General features: G+C 34.4%; 1 protein-coding gene across 1 annotated transcript; it reads left to right on the top strand.

The window, feature by feature from the left end:
- Window positions 1-21,040: 21,040 nt before the first annotated feature.
- LOC130590058 (uncharacterized) lies at window positions 21,041-21,676 on the top strand. The gene is made up of 2 exons (XM_057391951.1): window positions 21,041-21,431; window positions 21,521-21,676. Exons 1-2 carry the CDS (start codon window positions 21,119-21,121, stop codon window positions 21,535-21,537), a joined length of 330 nt encoding a protein of 109 aa, XP_057247934.1. The 5' UTR covers window positions 21,041-21,118; the 3' UTR covers window positions 21,538-21,676.
- Window positions 21,677-24,391: the final 2,715 nt, after the last annotated feature.

Here is a 24,391-nt window from a genome sequence, read left to right as displayed (position 1 = left end):
AAATTGAGCTGATATATACTCCCTCCGTTTTTTATAGATACTACATTTCCCTTAAATGAACATGTCATAATAGATGCTACCTACTATAAATGGATCCCTTTTCACCATAAAGTATTAAAATACAATAAAAAGTTGATGCCCCCCTCCCACCATTCTCCTTTAAAATACTCATACTTTTTCCTTAATAAATAATTTTTTATTCAAAAAGTGGTGGTTCCCTACTTCCTCTCTCTATCTTTCTTAAATACCCGCGACTTTCTCTATGTAGCATGTATAAAAAATGAAGGAAGGATTTTCGAAATTTTCACCTATAATTATCCGAAAAAATTTCATTTAAATTCATAAATGTATTAAGAAGAAGTATAATTACAATCCTAATGGATTATGAATATTGTCCTTAATATCCTTTTTTCAGATTACATGATTTTATTTCATGATCATTGATAAGAGTGCTCTTACTGGCGAGGTTCACCAATTTTCTATACATGGCTGCTGTGCAATTTAGGTATCTCTTGGTCGATATTGTAACTCGAAACACACACTAATGATATATTATATTTGAATATACCTTGACTTTTTGCAAGGCATTGAAAGTTCCACCTCACATTTTTAATTATTGCTTTAACTAACATATGCTGCAAGACATGTATACGATCATTTGCTAAATCACGTCCTAGAATTTTCCGATAACGCCCTATACTTGTATAAAATACTGTCTTTTTATATTTTTCATTTCTTTTTTTCATTTTCTCCTATTTCCTCACTTCCCCTTCTTCTTCCACACCATCATCACCTTCACGCCCCCCTCCACCACCACCACCACCTCCCATAATTTTTTTTTAAAAGGAAAATATAAATACTTTTATAAAACATAAATACACTTCTCTCAATTCTCAAACTCCCCATCCATCAAACTTTCCGGCGAGAAAAAAAAGCCTCAATCCACCACTTTCTCTCTCCTCACACCCACAAAAACCCCACCTTTCAAAACCCATCCACCAAACTTTCTGGCGACTGTACCTCTCATAATGTTGATGGAGCTCCGGCGACTGTATCTCCTCTGTTTTTTTTTCTTTTACAGTGAATTTTTTTAAAAAAACATAGGTAGGCGCCTGCCATGGACGCCTCCACTAGTGGTGGTGGGGAGTCCATGGTGGACGCCTAGCTATTTTTTTTTAAAAAAAAAATCAGAAAAAAGGGGGCGCCCACCAAGGACGCCCGTCCTTGGCAGGCGCTCCACCATGTGATTGAGCGCCTTCCAAGGATGCCTCCACCGGTGGTGGGGCGTCCTTGGTGGGCACCCCCCTTTTCTAAAAAAAAAATTAAAAATTAAGAAAAAACAGAGGAGAGAAGAAATAACATCGATGCCAAGTACCCAGGGGGAGGGGTAAAATAAACTAAGCACTTGAAGAACAATGCTGGAACCTACAAGAAAACATCTAATGTAACTTCCACTGTTGCACTGGCTAGTAGCTACATCTACACCTAAGAAGTAAAACAATGGTGGTACATTTACTTGACAAATGGTGGTGGTATGTGTGGGATATGGTGGCGGTGGTGGTGTTGGTGGTGGTGTTGATGGTGGTGTGGTGGGAACTTTTGCAATTGGAGAAGGTGGGGTTGGGGAAGTGAAGGGAGAGAGGGAAAGAAAAGAGAGAAAAAAATGGAGGTATACATATATAGTATAAAAATACTGTATTCAGGACGTTAGTAGGAAATACTACGACGTCAAATCCAAGTTATATGGGACAGGGAATGAATATGACAAGTGGCATGTGATACAACATGTGCGTTTCAAGCAAAACAAAAGATGCCCAAGAAAAATGTTCACTCCCCTAATTAAGTGTTACATTTGATTTAATCTAGTAGTTAGCCCCAATCTTCTGAGTTCTAACTACATTCAGTTTATTCCTCCAAAACGTGACTTGTATGAAAAAAAACAAAGTCCTATATAAGACTGTCTTATAGTAAAATTGTGATAAAATCACCTCAATTTATTTTTTATAAGTGTCATTTTATAAGTTAAAGGGGTCACTTTTAGTTTTAGATAATGGATTACCATATATCTTAAAAAGATCATTTCTACTATAAGTGATCCATTTAGGACAATAAGTTACCCTTATCTTACCATAAATCATGTTAAAGCAGGCTTGTATGAGATTTTGTAATTAAAAGAAAAGGTGAGGTTCCAAATGGTAGAAAAAGTCGAAGATTAGATCTTAATTTTCATGCACTGCTCAAATCATATGGAGGCCTGAACAAATTATGCTAATTATGAATTATGGGCTTGGAAAAATTATAAATGGTAATATTGAAATTAAATAATGATAGTATGATAGTGTAATTATGTAATTATGTAATTATGTAATCATAGTATGATAGTGTTTTACAAGATGAGTCAAAAGGCAGAAATTTTACACAAATGTAAACTAGTAGTCTTATCTTCAAAACAAGCAATCATTATTGATAAATTTATTAGCAACTAAAAGCTTTGCTTGGTATCTAAAGCCATCCTTTTTCAATAATAAGGTTACGTTGTTGTTGAAGAATTGAGATGATGGTCTTGAACTGAGAAGAAAAGGCAGGATTTCAATGTGGAATTCGAAATTAGTTACTGTAGAAATAGTTGATTTGTAAGAGTACTAAGATGGGAAGATGAACACTGGTCTTATTGCGAATTTCATGACCAAAGAAACTGAATAGAAGAATACCCGCAACAAACAGGTTAAGGGTGTATTCTCTTTACTAGGGGTACTTATCGAGTGAGCCGAGTCCAAAACTGGGCTCGGCTCGAGCTCGTTTAACTTTTCATAGGCTCGGCTCGTGAGCTCGCCGAGCTCGGCTTGAGCTCGTGATTAGAATTTGCGGCTTGAGCTCGGCTCGTGAGCTCGTTTAGGCTTGTTTAGAATTTGTTTTCTTTTTCTTTCTAATTGTTTTTACCTTTTCTTTTTATCTTTCTTCTATTATATACCTTATTTAATATCTGAAAGTAAATACTTATTATAATTTTTAATATATATAAATAATTTTTTAACACATAAACGATTTTTTAATATAAAATATTTTTTTAATATAAAATATTTTTTTGATATAAAATATTTTTTTTTAGTATAAAATAATACTCGAGCTGGTCACGAGCTTTACGAGTCGAGCTTTGCCTAGCTCGACTCGTTTAAGTCTCGAGCCGAGCCCGAGTTAGAGCCGAGCTTTGACCGAGCTTTGACTGAGCGGAGCTCGAGCTACTCGCGAGCTTGTTAGGCTCATTATCACCCCTATTCTTCACCCGAAAAATTGTGAACTAAACTGAACTTATCTTAACTAATTCATCATGTTGACCCTTGAGTTTTGAAGATGACCTAACGACAAAAGACATAGTATATTTTATTTATGTTGTTGCAAGGTAATTCATGCTCGAGCTAAGAGAATACTTGGTTGAAGATTAAAACGGAGAATTAATCAAGATCGAAGTAAAGATGTTCGAGTGTGAAGAATCAAGCATGGAATGAAGATTAGAATACATTAGGGTGTATTTATTATCTTCATGTTAAGGTTGAGTAAAAGCTTATTAAGTTCGTGGTGAATTCTCAAAGGAACTTGGTTTGTTCCCATGAAAGGAACAGACCTGGCACTATAGGAACAAGGTTAGGGAACAAGACTTAAAACTTTTTAGGAACACCTAAGACTCTAAATTGTGCGCCTAATAAATTGTCGCCCAATATATTTGTTAGAGTTTTAGGGTTTGTTTAACTAAGATCCACTATTTTAGGAATTAGTTTAAGTTTGTTAGGAAAAGATTTTAAAAAGATTTTCTGATTTTAATTAACGATTTTCAAATCTTATCTTTTTATTTTTTATCTTTTATATTTTATTTAAAAGATTTTGTTTTCGAAAAATAATATTTCCGGTTTTTAAAATGTTTCGGTTTTTAAATATAAAATGTTTTTCGTTTTATAAAAGATATTTTAAAAAGATATTTTTCCTAAAAACTAGCTAAAGTATATTATTTATTTCCTAAAAACTGATTACACGCCTAAAGATACTGCTACACGTTTTTGTAGTTAGTGGATTTAGTGGCTTAGTTAATTATTCTCCAAGTATTTAATTTAATTAAATGAGTTTAATTATTTCTCAAGTTTTGTAAAACCACGTAATATGTTACTGCTTCTTATGAAGTGAAGTAGTGGATTAGTGGATGTTATACATTGACAATAGAATAATTTAATTTAATTTAATTAATTAATTTAAAATGGGAGAATCATGTCTTGTCTTAATTGTCTATAAATAGGCGCCTAATTCATTGAGACAAATGTGTCTGACTTAGTTAATTTGTCTTAAGTTATCTAAAGTGTCAGTGCCTTTTCCTTAAGAGAATTCATACTTACATTAATCGAGTTTATTACTCTTCCATTGTTTTACAAAGTGTATTTTTGAGAAAAAGGGTTTGAGTGAACTCTTGTAAGTGTGAGAAAGCTTTGAGTGAAGCAAGAGAAAGAGAAAGAGAAAGGAACTTCGAGTGAAGTTTGAGAGAAAACGTCAGTTGTGGGAACTGTCGTTGGGAACTTGAGTTGAGTGACTTAAGTTGAGAATCGAGAGAAAAGTAATAGGTTGTAATCAGAGTTGTTTTGGCCTATTATAGTGGAAAGTTGTTTAAAATCCCTTGTGGTCGAGGTTGTTTCTTCCTACTAGGCCTAGGAAGTTTTTCCTCGTAAATCTCTCGTGTTCCCATTGTTTGTTCCCAAGTTTACTTTTAATTCCGCAAAAAGTATAGCTTATTCTCTCACTATAATTCACCCCCCCTCTTATAGTGCTCATATTATACAACAATTGGTATCAGAGCGGGAACTCTAATATTCAGGAAACCCTGTTGAGTTCAAGATCTTGAAAAATATGAATACTAGAGAGAAACTGGAAGAAGGGTACTCTACGCAGAGGCCACCAATGTTCAATGGTAAGTTTTACACTTACTGGAAGAACAGAATGGAGATCTTTATCAAAGCCGACAATTACCAGGTATGGAGAGTCATAGAGGTAGGTGATTTTGAAGTCACTACCACTAATGACAAGAATGAGGTAATTCCTAAATCTATATCTGATTTTGATAAAGCTGATTTCGAAAAGATGGAAATTAATGCTCTTGCTATAAAACTGCTTCATTGTGGTCTTGGACCTCATGAACACAATCGTGTCATGGGATGTAAAACCGCAAAACAAATTTGGGATCTTCTTGAAGTCACTCATGAAGGTACGAGTGAAGTTAAGAGATCAAAAATAGATCTTTTGATGAACCAATATGAACTTTTTCAAATGAAATCAAAAGAGTCTATCCAAGACATGTTTACACGCTTTACTAATATTATTAATGAGCTAACATCTCTTGGTAAAGTGATTACATCTGAGGAACAGGTACGAAAGGTCCTAAGGAGCCTTCCTAGGGATCGTGGATGGCTAAGGTAACTGCCTTACAGGAAACTAAGGACTTTACTAAGTTCAATTTGGAACAACTTGCTGGTTCCCTTATGACTCATGAGTTGCAATTGGACAATGAGAATGGAGACATGTCCAAGCAAAATCGATTGCCTTAAAAGCTGATGAAAGTGGAGACTCAGAAACCGATGAAGAAGAATCCGCTCTCATGGTCCAAAATTCAAAAGAATGTTTAGGAACATGAAGAATGGAGATTACAAAGGTAAGAATAAGAAATATTCTAACAAACTTGTTTGTCATAAGTGTGGCAGTTCTGAGCACTTCATCAAGGATTGTCCCCAATGGGAACAAGAAAAAGGCAAAGGAAGGGAACGAAGCAGAGATAGGAACAAGGAATACAAAATCCTATACTCGATCTGACATGAAGAAAGCTATGGTTGCTGCATGGGGAGACTCTGACTCTGAAGAAGAAGATGATCCTCAACCAAATGAGGAGACTGCAAACTTCTGTCTTATGGCTCTTGACAATTCCGAATCTGATGAAGAGATTGAATCTCTTGAGGCAAGTCTAGACACCATCAAAACTCGTCTTAATTCTTTAAGTAAAGAAAAATTATTTGAGTTTATTGTTGACGCTGTAAATGATTGCAAAGATGAGACATTAAACTAAAACAATGTCAACATGCTTTAATGTGCAAAGGAACATACCTCTTGGCTTAAAATGTTCGAATTGATATTGAGAAAAGATTTTTCGAATTGTTTGACAAAAATCTTAAATTAAAAGAGGATTTCGAAAATCTTAAAAATGAGAACTACTTGTTAAGCTTGAGTTACAACTAAAAGAGTTTGTTCCTGAAGTAAGTTCATTTGACATTAAGTCAGTTCCCTTGCAAAGTTTCAAATCTGAAATAAACGAATTGAAAAATCATGTTTCATTTTTGGAAATTGAAAATAATGAACTTGTAGGGGAACTGCACCAAATGAGAAATGAAAAGAAAATGCTACCTATTCCAAACTGGATTAAGAACCCTCAAACAAAACGAACTGAAGGTCTTGGTTTTAATCACAAAAAGAAATTTGAAAAACCTAAAAAGAGAGTTGATTTACCAAGTGATAAAGTTTGTATGTTTTGTGGGAACACTGGTCATTTAGGAACTCTTGTCCTAAAAGACTTGGTCGCATTAATGAGAACTTGGAAACAAGTAGATTTGGAAAAAGAAATCTATTGTTCCTGAAGGAAAGGAACCCAAGAAAGATTGGGTTCCTAACTCTAACAATTAGTTTTCTTGCAGGTTGGAGTGAGGGGGAACAACACATGGTACCTAGACAGTGGTTGTTCTAAGCATATGACTGGAGATAAATCAAGATTTCTCTCACTCTCAGCCTATAATGGTGGAAGTGTGACTTTTGGTGACAACAAGAAAGGTAACATAGTTGCCATGGGCAAAGTTGGTAAGTCATCGTCACATTCCATAGATAATGTGTTTCTAGTTGATGGATTAAAGCATAACTTGTTAAGTATTTCCCAATTCTGTGATAGAGGGAACTGTGTGAAGTTTAATAGTGAAAAATGTTTATTGTCAACAATAGCACAAAGGATATCATTTTGGAAGGAACAAGGAAAGGGAACACATATGTTGTGGATCTCAACCTTGTTCCCAAAAAAAAATTCACATGCCTTAGTGTTATTGATGATGATTCATTTTTATGGCACAAGCGTCTAGGTCATGCTAGCTTTTCCTTGCTTGACAAACTGCGTTCTAAAGAACTAGTTTTAGGTTTACCCTCTACTAAGTTTCATTTAGATCATGTGTGATGCATGCGCAAAAGGTAAGCATGTTAGGTCCTCTTTCAAGTCCAAAATGTGGTAAGTACCACAAGACCTTTAGAGTTAATCATATGGATTTATGTGGACCTATGAGGATACAAAGTAGGAGTGGAAAGAAATATGTGTTGTCATTGTAGATGACTTCTCTAGATTTACTTGGGTTATTTTTCTTTCTAGCAAGGACGAGACTTATGATGAGTTCCTTGTCTTTGCAAAGAAAGTTCAAAATTTGAGTGGTCAAAATTACTACACCTTAGATCCGACCATGGAAAGATTTGAAAATTTAAGTTCGATGACTTTAGAGAGACAATGGTTAGATCACAATTTCTCGCCCCTAGAACACCTCAACAAAATGGTGTTGTTGAAAGGAAGAATAGAACATAGAAGAATGGCTAGGACTATGTTGATGCTAGTGGTTTCTTAAAAACTTTTGGGCGAAGCTGTGAATCTGCTTGTCATTTTAAATCGAGCCATGGTAAGACCTTTATTAAATAAAACTCCTATGAGCTGTATTTTGGTAAAAAGCCCAATATTACATATTTCAGAACATTTGGATGTAAATGTTTTGTTCATAATAATGGGAAACAAAAATTGGAAAATTTGATGCTAGAAGTGAAGAAGCTGTATTCTTAGGATATCTTCTAGTAGCAAGTTATAGAGTTATAATAAAAGGTCTATGTGTGTAGAAGAAAGTGTGCATGTTATTTTTGATGAAACAGATAAATTTGATGCAAGCACACAGGTTGAAGATGACTTCGAAATAGGATTGCAAAAGATAAGTCTTATTGATGAGACTTTGGAAGACGAAGTCATGGGAACAAAGCCAAGGGAACAACATCCTGTTCCTGTTCCCAATGAGGAAGAAGAAGAACTAAGTGATGATCACAGTGAATGAATCCACTATTGTTGAACCTGGTTCCCAAGTACAGGGAAATGAAGATGATCAAGGAAACCAAGTTTCCATCCAGGATTTCCAACCAAAGCCTTGGAAAACTCATCGTTCCCATCCTGTGGAACTAATAATCAGTGACATAAAAGGGAACTCAAACGAGATCTCAATTGAAAAATTTTTGTGCTTTTCATGCTTTTCTTTCTATGTTGGAACCTAGGAACATGAAGAAGCTCTCACTGATGCTGATTGGATCGTAGCAATGCAGGATGAACTTCATCAATTTGAAAGAAACAAAGTTTGGCACCTTGAACCTAACCTAAACATAACAAGGTTATTGGTTTAAAGTGGGTGTTTGAAACAAATTAGATGAGTTCGGAACTATATAAGAAACAAGGCCAGGTTAGTTGTGAAAGGATACAATCAACAGGAAGGCATTGATTATGAAGAAACTTTTGCTCCAGTTGCAAGATTGGAAGCAATTAGAACTTCATAGCTTTTGCTGCTTCATGGGTTTTAAATTGTATCAAATGGATGTAAAATGTGCTTTTCTAAATGGTTATCTTAATGAGGAGGTATTTGTAGAACAACCTCCAGGTTTTGAAAATAAAGAATTTCCTAATCATGTCTTTAAGCTTGACAAAGCTCTTTATGGGTTAAAGCAAGCTCCAAGAGCATGGTATGAAAGACTTTCTAAGTTCCTTCTTGAAAATGAGTTTAAAAGAGGAAAATTGGATCGAACCTTGTTTTTAAAATCAAAAGGAAAACATTTATTAGTTGTTCAAATATATGTTGATGATATTATATTTGGTGCCACTAATGAATCTTTGTGCAAGGACTTTGCTAATCTCATGAGTAAAGAATTTAAATGAGTATGATGGGTGAGCTCAACTTCTTCTTGGGGTTGCAAATCAAGCAAACAGAAGAAGGAATCTACATCCATCAACAAAAGTACATAAAGGAACTATTGAAAAAGTATGGTTTGGAAGCATCCAAAGTAATCATACACCTATGGGAACTTAACCAGATTGGATGAAGATTCTATAGGAACAAGTGTGGATCAAACCAAGTATCGAGGTATGATTGGCTCATTACTATATCTAACTGCAAGTCGTCCTGATATTGCTTTCAGTGTAGGTTATGTGCAAGGTTTCAAGCCAATCCAAAGGAATCTCATCTCACAGCTGTGAAGAGAATCCTAAGATACCTCAAGGGAACAGATGATTTAAGCCTATTCTATTCGAGAAGTGATACCTTTGAATTAAAGGATTTGCGGATGCTGACTATGCAGGAGATCTGGTCAATAGAAGAGTACATCAGGTATGGTTCAGTTCCTTAGTCATAGTTTAGTTTCTTGGAGCACCAAGAAGCAAAACACAGTTGCTTTATCTACAGCGAGGCTGAATATGTTGCAGCAGCAGCATGTTGTTCCCAAATGCTATGGATAAAACAACAACTACGTGACTATGGAATTACTTTGAATGTGTTCCCATCTATTGTGATAATACTAGTGCTATTAGTATTTCTAAAGATCCCGTGCATCATTCAAGAGTCAAACACATCCATATTAGGCATCACTTTCTGAAAGATAATGTTGAAAAGGGTCTTATTAAAATGGAATTCTGTGAGACTGAACGTCAAATTGCAGAAATTTTGACAAAGCCCTTAAATAGAGATAGGTTTGAGAAATTGAGACTTGAACTTGGCTTAATCAAGTTGAAATGATTGCTACAATATTCCCCTTTGTGTTAATTCTTTGGCATTATGTCTGGATGTGCATATTTGATGTTTTTATTTGCTTAAATACATCACAATTCTTATATGATTATTTCATGTATAAGTAAAAATGTCTGAAAACTGCTCACCAATGTCCAATAATATTCCCCTTATTGTTCATAAGACAATTCTATGCCTTAAGTGATGAAAAGGATTAAAAAATTAATGGAGTTCCAAAGTAGCAAAATTTCATTGTTTCCATTCATTGTTCCCAAACGCTGTTCCCAGCGTTTAAGTTTAGATTTTTTTTTTCTTTCAAAATTCAAAAAACCAAAAATATACTGTTCAGATTTTTTCTCCTAAAAATCTGATTTTTCCTTATATCTCTCAAGTTAGTTGAAGATATTTTATTAGTAGAAGATTTTTTTTTCAAAAACGTGTACATACACGGTTTTTATTTATTTCTTATTCCTTTCCTTAAACCAAAAATTAATTTTTTTTCCTTCTCATAAAACCGAAAACTCCACAAAACATGAATCCAAAAACTTCTCACTCTCTCTCCTCCCACAAAGCCGAAAAACCCTCTCCTTCTCCATTAAAATTGAATCACCTACACCCATGGATATTTCTCCAATTTCATCAAAGAATTCTAAGAAAAAGGAAGAACAAGAAGATACGTTGAAATGGAGGTTGGAAGATCACATGCAACAAGTGAGGGGGAATCAGATGTTCCGAGAGAGGAACAACAGTTGCTCGAAAAAATTCCACGGCATCTAGGTATGTCATGGACTTTTTATTGATGTTTCTTGGTGCAAAAGAGTAAATTTCGTCAATTGCTCAATATGATTAAGTTTCAAGGTTGGGAAATCTTTTTGTGAAATGTTATGGAAATAGTTTATTCCTAAATTATGGACGAATTTTGTGAAAACTTTTCCATGGATGAAGAAGGAAATTGTTCCACTTTGGTAAAGGAACTCAAATTATTTTAATGCTAAAATTTGGGTAAATTGCTTGGTGTTCCCGTGAGAGGAACGATGTTTATTTCAAGAACAACGTGGTTCCTATCCATTTTCGGAATTTCTTTGATCAATTGATTGTTAATATGGTGGTCAAAAGGGAAAAACATTTCTTGATCAAATCTTCTTTCTCCCTACACAAAATTTTTTCACATTCTAAGAAAGCTTTATTGCCTCGTCTTTCCAAACGTGCTCAAGTTAGCATGTTGGATTAATTTATATTCATTGTTTAGCCTCTCAAAACACATAAACTTTCCTCTTTAATGATTCAACATTGAGTCATTGCATTGAAAATGGATTTGTTGTTGGTATGGAGCTCTTAGTAACCGAAATTTCTTAAGTTTAATGTGAAAATTTCGGGAACTCAACCATTGGGTATCACGGGAAATATGTTGAATGTGCGTGCCTTGAATAACTTGAATGTTTGTGTTGTGAATGGAGAAGTAATCAAGGGAAGGCTAACTTGATGATGATGAGAGTATGATGATGATGTGGAAGAAGAAGAAGAAAAAGAAGTTGAAGAGAAGAAACAGAAAAGGAAAAGAAAAAAAGAAAAGAAAAAAGAAAAAGAAAAGAAGAAACTAAGAAGAAAGGGAAGAAGGTGGTTGAGAGGTGGTGAAACCGGTTACAAAGCACTAGACTAGTCAAAGGTTCAAAACATGAAAGTGCTTAATTTTCCTTTGCTTGATGCAAGAAAGTTTGAGGAAGATGAAGTTAGGAGGTTTGATAGGAAGATTATGAATCTAACCTACCTCCTTCTAGGGAACCGACTCCTGTTCCATGGAAACCAATCCTCCTTTTCCTCCATCTCCACAAAAATCTGCCTCACCTCTACCCAGCACCACAAAAGATCCTATCCCTCCCTCTACCTCAAAACCTCCTGTTCTGTTCCTAAAGCTAAGGAAACAGTGTGTTCCCATTCAGAGGAACAACCTTGTTCCCAAACCTAAGGAACAAACAGCCGCACCAATCCTTCTCAAAGCTCCCTCGTCTTCTCAAAATCCTACCATTGGTTCTACATATACTCTAGCTCATGCTAGAAGATTGGATTTTTGTTCTCCTTGGTTATGGGTCATTCGGAAGCAATGATGGAGTTTGCTACGGAAGCTAAGGATTTAAATGGGTTGGTAAAAGGGGTAATGCAAAGTTGACAAAGCCTTGGAGGACAACAAGGATATGGCGCTTGGTAACTTTCTTCCTCATTCAAGTATGAACTCGGTATTGAAGTTGGAAGAATGTTGCTCAAGGAATGATCAACTTGGCCGAAAATCATCAAGAAGTGATGGCAAGCTTCATGATGTGGTGGAAGAAGTGAGCAACCTCCCTCTCCTAAACCATAAACTTTTCTAGTTTAGTTTTTGTTTTTTTTGTGGGAACATGAACTTTTTAATATTTGTCTTTTCTATCTTCTCCTTTAATCATGCTACAATGGAACTTTTTATTTGATAATTCTAAGTTTATCTTTTTGCATGTGTGCGTCTAATGAATGGCTAATATTCTTGGATTGCGGTTTTTAGAGTTGAATGCTTTATTTGCTTATACTAACCAATTTTTCTACAAGTTTGGTGGTGGATGTGTTTAGTGAATAAATTCATCTTTTTGAAATCGTGGACTATGTTTTTGAAGATGCCAAAGGGGGAAAGATAAAGGCAATCAGAGTAAATTTTTTTTGTCATATTTATGTTCTCATATTTCTACTTTACAAAATAAAATAAACGAGTCTATAATACTTAATTTAACTTGGTTACATACTTTGTTAAAATATTTTATATGACTTATGTGTATTATTTTATTATATGATGCCTTTTGTTGTCATCTTCAAAAAGGGGGAAATTGTTGACCCTTGAGTTTTGAAGATGACCTAACCACAAAAGACATAGTATATTTTATTTATGTTGTTGCAAGGTAATTCATGCTCGAGCTAAGAGAATACTTGATTGAAGATTAAACGGAGAATTAATCAAGATCGAAGTAAAGATGTTCGAAGTGAAGAATCAAGCATGGAATGAAGATTAGAATACATTAGGGTATTTATTAATCTTCTTGTTAAGGTTGAGTAAAAGCTTATTAAGTTCGTGGTGAATTCTCAAAGGAACTTGCATCTGTTCCCATGATAGGAACATACCTGGCACTATAGGAACAAGGTTAGGGAACAAGACTTAAAACTGATTTAGGAACACCTAAGACTCTAAAATTGTGCGCTAACTAAATATGCGCCCAATATATTGTTAGAGTTTTTAGGGTTGTTTTACTAAGATCCACTATTTTAGGAATTTAGTTTAAGTTTGTTAGGAAAAGATTTTAAAAAGATTTTCTGATTTTAAAATAGCCGATTTTCAAATCTTATCTTTTTATCTTTTATCTTTTATATTTTATTTAAAAGATTTTGTTTTCAAAAATAATATCTTTCGGGTTTTTAAAATGTTTCGGTTTTTAAAATATAAATCGTTTTTCGATACTTACATTAATCGAGTTTATTACTATTCCATTGTTTTACAAAGTGTATTTTTTTGAGAAAAGGGTTTGAGTGAACTCTTGTAAGTGTGCGAAGCTTTGAGTGAAGCAAGAGAAAGAGAAAGGGAAAGGAACTTCGAGTGAAGTTTGAGAGGAACGTCAGTTGTGGGAATTGTCGTTGGGAACTTGAGTTGAGTGAATTAAGTTGAGAATCGAGAGAAAAGTAATAGGTGGTAATCAGAGTTGTTTTGGCCTATTATAGTGGAAAGTTGTTTTAAAATCCCTTGTGGTCGAGGTTGTTTCTTCCTACTAGGCCTAGGATGTTTTTCCTCGCTAAATCTTTCGTGTTCCCATTGTTTGTTTCCAAGTTTACTTTTAATTCCGCGAAAAGTATAGCTTATTCTCTCAGTATAATTCACCCCCCCTCTTATAGTGCTCATATTATACAACACATTAGAACTGAACTAAACTTATTTTAACTTATTGATCAAAACTGAAATGAGCAATACTAATTACACCTGATTGGACCTGATTTGATCAACTTAGAGTGCTTTCTCTCCACCTTAAAAAAATTAAGTTTTAGATAAGTCCAATCATGTCATTAAATTTCAATCAGTTGCAATCAGGTGCCTTAAGTTCCAATCATGTCCAAGAAGATCAAAATACTCAATGATCAATAAATTTAAATCAAAACTAAAAAATAAAGTACAATTATCTTTATATAGTATTATATTTGTATTATTGACTATGATTTTATTATTCATATTACTCATAGCTGATTATGTTATTGTTAAAAAATTTAAGTAACATACCACTATGATTAAATAATATTACATTTTCATTATTATCTATTATTTTATTATTCGCATTACTATTAACTGATTATGTTATTATCAAAAAAATTAATTAAAGTATCACTATGATTATATAGTACTTCCTCCGTTTTAATTTAGTTGTGACACTTTTTAAATCACAGTCTCCTAAGCAATTTTTGGAGAGGAGAGAGATAGAGAAAGAAAATAAAAGGGTCCCATGTAATAGAAGAGAGATAGAGAGAAGTTTTACCCAAAATGAAAGTGTCACAACTAAATTGAAACTTTCTAAGATAGAAAGTGTCACAACTAAATTGAAACAGATGAAGTATTATATTTGCATTATTATTTATTATTTTATTATTCAAATTACATTTGTTGCCTTTACGACCTCTAAATGCTTGGTAAAATAGATATTTTTCAAAAATATTAATGATAAGAGACAATTAATAATTACTAATATTTTGAAGGATAAATTTTAATAATTATTATGTCATAACAAATGTTGAGGGATGCTATTTATGTTATTACTCATTAAAGTTTTTGTTAAATAAACTTAAATAAGTTCCAAATAGCTCCAATAAGGTCTAATAAGTTTCAATGATGTCAATAAGTTCCAATTAGGTCCAATAGATTTCAATCAGGTCCAATGAGTTCCAATGAGGTCCAATTAGTCTAATTAGGTCCAATTAGGTATAAAAAGTTCAGTTAAATTCAATGCAATTCATTTCAAATAAGTTTGGTTCAGTTCAGAATTTTTCATGTGAAGAGAACGCACCCTTGTAGTTACTTATTGAAACCTATTAAAGCTGATTGGAACTTATTAACCTGATTGAAACTTATTAGACCTGATTGGACCTGATTGAACTTTATTAGACCTTATTGGTAAAGTTACATATTATCTCTAGTTATTTAAAGACGAATTGAAAAGTATATTTGATTGTTATTGGTAACATGAACATGTTACATCTTTCAATTGATAACATTTATATCTTTCATTGTTATTGGTTACGTAAACATGTTATCTCTAGTTATTTAAAGACGAATTGAAAAATATTGTAATTATGATGATTATTATTGTTAACCTTATTTGATTATGATTATAATATATTTTTTAATAATAACATAATCAGCTAATAGTATATGAATAATTAAAATAATAGATAATAATGGAAATATAATAGTACATAATCATAGTGGTACTTTAATTAAATTTTTTAATAATAACATCATAAGCTAATAGTACTATGAATAATAAAATAATAGACAATAATACAATTATTATAATACGATATAATCATGGTGATACTTTGACTAAAATTATTGGACATGATTAGAACTTATTGCACTTGCTGATTGGAACTTATTGACCTGATTGAACCTGATTTGAACTTATTGACCTAATTGTACCTGATTTAAACTTATCTGAACTGATTAGATTTGAAACTTAAATTTTTAAGGCAATTAAGAGAACGCACCTTAACATAAGAAACAATTTTTTCTAGGACTTTATCCTAGTTTGGAGTCCCTCATAGATACGAGGCCCTATTCTATAGAACATATTAGACATACAAATAATTGGCCCTCTCGATTATATACATGTAAATTTTGAAATCTATACAAATATATTAAAAGGCGTTTTGATCAAAGGGACGGTGCCACATAACACTTTTCTCAAACTTTTAATACACGTGTTCATAATCTCATTAAAAAATATTTACCATGTGTAATTACTAGGATTAAACACAATACCTTTGAAACAAAAATGTGCTTATATAACCACTAATCCACTACAATTATAATACTTAATTTTCAAATTAAAACATAATAAAGTCTTATAATTATATGTTATTATAAAGATATAGAATAACTTTTTGATCTTTAGCACTTGTATCTATTCTTTCACCCTAATTACATTAAAATTGTTATTTTAATCCCCAACTGCTTAAATTTTATTAAAATAACTCATCATGACATGGTGTCCATTTATGCACTAGACAAAATATTGCAAAAAGCTAAGAAAATCAAAAATGAAATTCATATACATACAATATTTAATAATTGTAAATTTATAATCAATCCGAAACATCGCTCGCACCTAAGAGTATGTACAATGGGGCTCTCCAACTAGCTCTCCAAGGAGAGAGAAAATGGAGAGCCACCTCTTACCCAACAATGGGGCTCTTGGGTGTGTCTTGGGTGTCTCTCCATGGAGACACTTTGCAAAAGGGCTCTTGGGGGAGATACCATTTGGGTTGATGGAGAGATGGCTCTCCAATGTGTGGGACCCACTTTTTATTGTAATTACTTCAATTCTATTTTCTTCATGCAACCATTTAATGATCTTTTCTATAAAAATTTTAAAAAAAGATGGTAATAATTATTATGCCAACAAGTATAATTTTCCTTTATCTATAAAATGAGCCTAATATTGAATATTTAAAAATTAGTTTTTCATGTTGTAGGTTAATTCTTCATTCCATGCCAAATTTATGAAAATTAAATATTAGCACTCATAATTATATTGTTTTTTAAAAATTCTACTTTGCTTAAATTATGAAAAAGATTAATTTGTAATTATATTTAATTTACATGAATAACTTAATTTATATAACTTTGATCATAATATGAAATGAGGTTCATTTATTGACATGGGGACCACAAAATAATGAAAAGTTGAATGGAGAGCTCTTTAAAGGGTTTTATTGTTGTTGGGTGTTTTTAGACATGGCTCTTGAGAGTAGCTTGAAGAGAGAGAATAGGAGAGAGAGTGTGGAGAGCTAGTTGGAGAGACACCAACCATTGTACATGCTTAAATAGTAGTTCAAAATAAGTCTTATGCATGCAATAGGAGATAGAACCAAAAAAAAAAAAAAAGTAAATATAACTTCACTTATATTCAAGATAATAAAATATTCAGTACATCACTGGACCTTATATATCTGAGAAATACAAAGTCAAGTCATGTAATTAATAAGATCAGAAACCTAAGCAACCTTGTCTGTTTCTTCGTTCATTTTTGACTTTTGAGGTCAAGTTTCTTTGTTCTCTAGTTATGTGATTTTTTGGTTGTTACCTTCACGACAAAATATGCAAACAACATGAAAATTATTATAGAAATCACATTTGTTGTTGTCAAGATTTGAAGTACATTGGAAAAGATATGTCAATGTGAGCAACATCCAAATTAAGTCGATTATTGCTAAATTAGCTGACTCATCTTGAATCATTAATTCAACTTGAGTGACGCTAGCTTTAATTTTTCCATTCACACAGTAAATTAAATGGATGAAAAAAAATAAAATTTCTCAAGAGAAAGTTACAGTTGAATTTATATATACCTCGCTCTAGCAATCGGAGCTTGTCTTGGCGTCCAACCGTTTGAGTCTCTTAGGGGACTCAAACGGGGGTAATTTGGTCATTTTATGCGTTGGAAGATTTCACGCGCGTGTGGCTAACATTTGCTTGGTACCAATGCTAGGTTATAATGGTACCATTCTCCGAAAATATTGATACCTTGGTACCAGTCCTGATAACAATTTGATACCAATGTCAGGCTATAATGGTGCCATTGTGTTTTTTTTTTGGTGTTTGAGTCTTTTTTGGATTCAAACAGTTGGTTACCAAGTCTTTTGAAGGATTTTGTCCTCGATCAAGTGTAATAAACTAAATAATATTAGGATAAGTTATGGAGATAATATATTCAATAATATTAGATGATCACAACGTTTTGCTAGAAGCTAATTGTGGTTTGTTGGACTAATATGATTAGGGCCAACTACTAGTATTATTGGGTCCTATGAGGTCATACAAGTAATAACACTTGGATAATATCCAAACCCATTTGTGAAAAGGGTTGCGTGGTTTGATGATGGATGGGAAGAGTTGTAACTCATGAGTTTATTAGGCTCATAATGTATGACATTATGAGGCAAAATAAAGCCTCATGAAACACCTCTTTTGTAACCAACTTATATATTGATATGGGGTTACAAAGGTGTACATACACTTTACAACTTCTAGAGTGAAAAATCTGATTTTTCCCTTAGTCTTTTCACACTCATTTTTCGGCCCTCACCACAAAAGTAAGAGAGTGCTTTTCTCTCTTCCGTACTAGCATACGTGGTGATCCAAGTGTTGTTCGTGGACCAACATTAGAGGAACGGCGCTTGACGTTCTAAGGTGATCTCTACTAGAAGTTTGGTGAAAAGAGGAACACACGCATCAAAGGTATAATTCTATACTAATGTTTGATTCATACTAATTTATGCAATGATCTTGGGATAGATGTACAAGTATTTGATACTTGATTTTCCGCATTATGCATCTAAGTTCCTACAGTGGTATCAGTTAGCCTATTGCATAGATTAATATGATCATGTTGATGCATGTTTTATTTCATTTTTTAATTCAATTAAGGGAGGGCTTTATATATGAATTTATTTGCATAATTGATATTATGATATTAATTGATTGGAAACATAAAAATTGGATTTTTATGTATATATATAAATATATATTATACTCAAAATTGAAATCTCACATCACAAAATATCAGATTTTGTGTGTTAGTTCATGTTTTTTTTTAAAACAAAATTGATATGAACCCTAATTTTTTTTCCCCAAATCAATTTGTTGTAACTTTCATTCAATTATGCACAAGGGTTGATGATAATTGAAAGGGAAAGGGGGAAGGGCCGCCGGAATTCGACCGACATGGTGGCTGGCGTGCCGCCGGACTGTGGCCGGCGTCGTGGTGGCTCGCGCGGCGCGAGCTTCCTGCGCTGGGCGCTGCTGTTGGCGCGGCCTGCTGCCTGCGCTGCGGTGATGCCGGTGCTGGTCGTCGTGGCCAGCGACGCGGTGGCAGGTTCTGGTCGTTGCTGGTGGTCGCGCAGGTGGCCGGCGCTGAGGTGGCAGTGTACACTGTTGCCTTGGCAGCCTGCTTTTATTTTTTTTTTCTTTTTTTTTTGTTGTTTTTGAGTATATTCCAATTTGCAAATAAATTAATTAATGGTGATTAATTTTATTTTTAAGTCATAATTGAATTAAATAATGAGCTTTAATTTTATTAGTTAATTATATGTGATAATTGACTAGTTAATTTTAAAGGGGGTTACTAAGGAGTTAGTAACTATTCTTTTATTATTATGAATTTATGATGTTAATTACATTTTAGGTTGTTAGTATTAATAGTTGATTAATTCTTCCATGCCCTTTTTATGTGGTTAGTCATCATGTTAAGTTTTTGTTTTTAATATGATTAAATTATATGTGGTGCCTACAATTGCTTTAATTTTTCTTTAAGTTTAATATGATTAAATTTGTTAGATTAATATTTAAAGCCTTTGTGAGACGAAATTCTAATATGATTAAATTTTGTCTTAAGGTACCAACCATAGGATTTAATGTGTGATTAAATCTTCATGGTGTTATTATGTTTTAAAGTTGTTAAAACATGATAATTTATTTTAATAGTTGATTAAAATGCATGTTTTGTATATATGATATTATGAATGCATGCGGTGACTAGTATGGCCCAAAACTTGGATAGAAAATACGATCTGCGTATCGTTAATGTATTTTTAATCTAAATACGATCTACGCATCGTTGGTATTTTTGTAAATTTTTAGTTTATAATTCAAAAATATTTATTCAAGTATTAATAAGAAGAATGGTGATTCAATCTTATCCTATGAAGCACAAGGATGGAGATCCATGGTGATTCAACAAGGGAGCCATAAAGAGTAGTCTTTAGGTTTAGGGGCCATACTAGGATCACATTTTATTTTATGCATTTAAATATTGCTTTTAAATGCTTTCTAAGTTTATTATGCTTGTGATTTAATTATTTAAATGTTCACTAGTAATTAAATCAACATAATAATTTACTTAGGTCCCTTAAATAAAATATTGGGTTTTTGCTATTCCAAATAAACACCTACTAAAACTTGATCGTTAGTAATAGGTTCTGCCAAAGCAGAGTATTACTTTCAATCTTGGGCTAAGTAGAGTAAATTTCCGAAATTTGCAAGTTTAGTTTGGTTTGGCCCAACAAAATCATCAAAACGGTTTTGGATTTTGTAGCAAAGTTTTTGGGTTTTTGTTTGGGTGACAAGCTCTGTCTAGGATTAGGAAGGCTCTCCCCAACGTTGTGGGTAACTTCCTTACCTGGGAGCGTAATCACCTTAGCAAACACCCATTAACTAAGAGTTACAAATGTTGTAATTAGTAAAGGAGTTTACTTACCTTTTAAACTTGGTTTTAAGTTGAGGCCAAAGTCCACTTATAAATCATGTTTGATAGGATCTTAGAACCACTTGATTCAAAAAAGGGGACATGTTAAAATTGGTCAAGTGCATAGCTTTTATTTTAAAGTGTTTAAAATTTGTTGAAAGCTATTATGATAAACATACTTATACTTTTTGCATCTTCTATGTAGATATCATGTCTGGTAACAACAATAATTCACCTTTTAACTTACGTTCAATCCTTGAGAAGGATAAATTGAACGGGAACAACTTCCTTGATTGGGAAAGGAATCTAAGAATTGTTCTTAGGTCCGAAGGTCGAGAGGATGTTCTTGAAACCCCGATCCCAGTTTTAACTACTACCTCTACTGATGCTGAGAAAGAGGCCCATAAGGCCGTTGCAGAAAGGTCAGTAATTGTTACTTGCCTTATGCTAGCGGCTATGGAACCAAGCCTTCAAAAGAGGTTTGCAAGCTTGGATGCCTATAGCATTATCCGACAGTTGAAAACCATGTTTCAACAACAAGCTCGGATAGAGAGGTATGAAACTCACAAGGCTATTCTTGAGTGTTCGTTAGTTGAAGGCAAGCGTCGCCACTCATGTCTTCGAAATGATTGGTTATTTCGAAGCCATGGAGAGGTTGGGTTTCCTTATAGCCAAGAGTTGGCTACTGACATCATTCTGCACTCACTTCATAAGGGGTTCAATACGTTTCGATTGAATTTCAATATGAACGGGGTGTCGAAAACCCTTGCTGAGTTGCATGGGATGCTCATGACTGCCGAGCAAAACATCACTATTGCACCTAAGAAGGAAGTTCTTATGGTTCAAAAGGAAAAGGGTTTTAAGAAGGAATGGGCTGGCAAGAAAAAGCAAGATAAGGGCAAGCAAGTTGCCACTAAGACTGCTATTAAGCCACAGGCAAAGGCAAAGCCAAAGGTGGCCGCAAATGCCAAGTGCTTCTATTGTGATCAAATAGGTCATTGGAAGCGTAACTGCCCAAAGTACTTGAAGGATAAGAAGTCTGGGGCTTCTTCTTCAGGTATCTATGTCATTGACATTAATTTAGCAACCTCTACTTCTTGGGTATTTGATACCGGTTGTGTTTCTCACATTACTTCGAATGTGCAGGGACTAAGAAGGAGTAGAACCTTGGCTAAAGGAGAGGTGGAACTGCGAGTTGGAAATGGTGCAAGAGTTGCCGCCGTTGCAGTTGGGACTTATAGTCTACCTTTGCCTTCTGGATTAATATTAGAGCTTAATAATTGTTATTACGTTCCTGCTATTACCAAAAAATTATTTCTATTCCTGTTTTGGATAATGAAGGGTTTTCATTTACAATTGAGAAAGGTTGTTTCTCTGTTTATTTGAATTCAATGTTTTATGCCACTGCTAAGAGGTCTAATGGTCTATATTACCTAGACTTAGACAAAGATGTCCTTAACATAGACAGCAAAAAACATAGATCAAGCGATACTAATCCTACTTACTTATGGCATTGTCGTTTAGGACACATAAACGCGAAACGCATTCAGAAGTTGCATAAAGATGGACTTCTAACATCTTTTGACTTTGAGCCATTTGATGTGTGTGAATCATGTTTAATGGGTAAAATGACAAAGTCACCTTTTACTGGAAAGGGTGAAAGGGCCAGTGATCTATTGGGCCTAATACATACTGATGTATGTGGACCAATGAGCACAAAAGCTAGGGGAGGGTTTGGATACTTCATTACTTTTACGGACGATTTAAGTAGATATGGATATGTCTATTTAATGAAGCATAAGTCGGAATCATTTGAAAATTCAAAGAATTCCAAATGAAGTCCAAAACCAGCTTGGCAAAACAATCAAAGCACTGCGATCCGATCGTGGTGGTGAATATTTGAGCCAAGAGTTTAATGATCACTTGAAGAGTTGTGGAATTCTTTCACAACTCATCCGCCTGGAACACCTCAGTTGAATGGTGTTTCGGAAAGGAGGAACGAACTCTACTTGATATGGTTCGGTCTATGATGAGTTTTGCTGATCTTCCAATATCCTTCTGGGATATGTCTCGAAACTGCTACTTTCACACTTAATAGAACTCCATCAAAGGCAGTAGATAAGACACCATATGAGATATGGAGTGGAAAAGTTCCAAACTTGTCTTTTCTACGTATTTGGGGATGTGAGGTTTATGTAAAGCGTTTACTTTCAGATAAACTCGCCCCTAAATCAGATAAGTGTTTCTTTGTGGGTTATCCCAAGGAAACCAAGGGCTATTACTTCTACAATCGCATGAGGGCAAAGTGTTTGTTGCTCGTCGTGGTGTCTTTTTGGAAAAAGATTTTATTTCCAAAAAGGCAAGTGGGAGTAATGTATTTCTCGAAGAAGTTCGAGAAGAGCAACAAATGGACATAGTTCATCCTATGTTAGAGACAACGACACAAGAGCCAGATGTTGGGCTTGAAGTAATTCCTCCTTTGGAGGAATCTTCTCCCATAACTGACCAAGTGTTGGAGGACGTGCATCCCGTACACGAACCTCCTATTGTCCCACTCGAATCTAATTCGTGCGAAAATTCTCAAATTGTTGAGAAGAAAATTTCTCCTGTTGCAGCCCCTCGTAAGTCTAGTAGAACAAGAATACCAACCAAGAGGTTTGTTGATTTCTTGTTAACTGAAAATTCTGAGATAATGATTTTAGAATTTGAGGAACCTACTACTTACAAGCAAGCTTTGATGAGTGAAGACTCCGAAAAATGGCTCGAAGCCATGAGGTCCGAAATGGCATCCATGTCTGAAAATCAAGTATGGGACTTGGTAGATTTCCCGATGGGATCACACCTATTGGTTGCAAATGGGTTTTCAAAGTGAAAACAGACAAGGATGGTAATATTCAGGTTTACAAAGCAAGGTTGGTTGCAAAAGGGTTCAAGCAAGTTCATGGTATAGACTATGACGAAACCTTTTCACCGGTAGCCATGCTTAAATCCGTTCGGATACTCCTAGCGATCGCCGCCTTTTATGATTACGAGATTTGGCAAATGGATGTCAAAACCGCTTTCTTGAATGGGTTCTTGAAAGAGGATGTGTATATGACACAGCCGGAGGGTTTTGTGGATCCAGAAAATCCTAGGAGCGTATGTAAGCTTCAAAAATCCATTTATGGATTGAAGCAAGCATCTCGGAGTTGGAATCTTCGTTTTGATGAGACAATCAAACAGTTTGGTTTTCTCAAAAACGGAGAAGAGTCTTGTGTTTACAAGAAGGAAAGTGGGAGTAACATAGTCTTCTTGGTCTTGTATGTAGATGACATACTTCTCATAGGAAAGACATTCCCATGCTTGAGTCAGTCAAGGAATGGTTAAAAAGTTGTTTTTCTATGAAAGACCTTGGAAACGCTGAGTACATTTTGGGGATCAAGATCTATAGGGATAGGTCTAAGAGGATGATCGGACTTAGCCAACGAACTTATATAGATAAGATCGTCACTAAGTTCAACATGGAAAACTCTAAGAGAGGCTTCCTACCCATGCAACATGGAGTGTCGCTTAGCAAGACTCAGTGTCCTTGGGCCTGATGAGATTAAGCGAATGAGTAATGTTCCTTATGCGTCAGCTATAGGGTCCATTATGTACTCCATGATTTGTACTCGCCCAGATGTTTCATATGCCTTGAGCATGTGTAGCAGATTCCAATCAAATCCAGGTGACGCACACTGGAGTGCAGCTAAGAATATCCTAAAGTACTTGAGAAGGACTAAGGATAATTTCTTAGTGTATGGAGGTGAAAGTAAGTTAATTGTTGAGGGTTACACAGATGCGAGCTTCCAAACTGACAAAGATGATTTCCGATCCCAATCTGGTTTCATCTTTTGTCTAAATGGAGGGGCAGTGAGCTGGAAAAGTTCAAAGCAAAGCACTGTCGCTGATTCTACGACAGAAGCTGAGTATATTGCTGCAGGATGCAGCAAAGGAAGCCGTTTGGATGAAGAAGTTCATTCTGGAGCTAGGAGTAGT

Source organism: Beta vulgaris, chromosome 9, assembly GCF_026745355.1.
Source record: "Beta vulgaris subsp. vulgaris cultivar EL10 chromosome 9, EL10.2, whole genome shotgun sequence".
Classification (NCBI taxonomy): domain Eukaryota; kingdom Viridiplantae; phylum Streptophyta; class Magnoliopsida; order Caryophyllales; family Amaranthaceae; genus Beta; species Beta vulgaris.
This window is presented reverse-complemented; position numbering and strand designations above follow the sequence as displayed.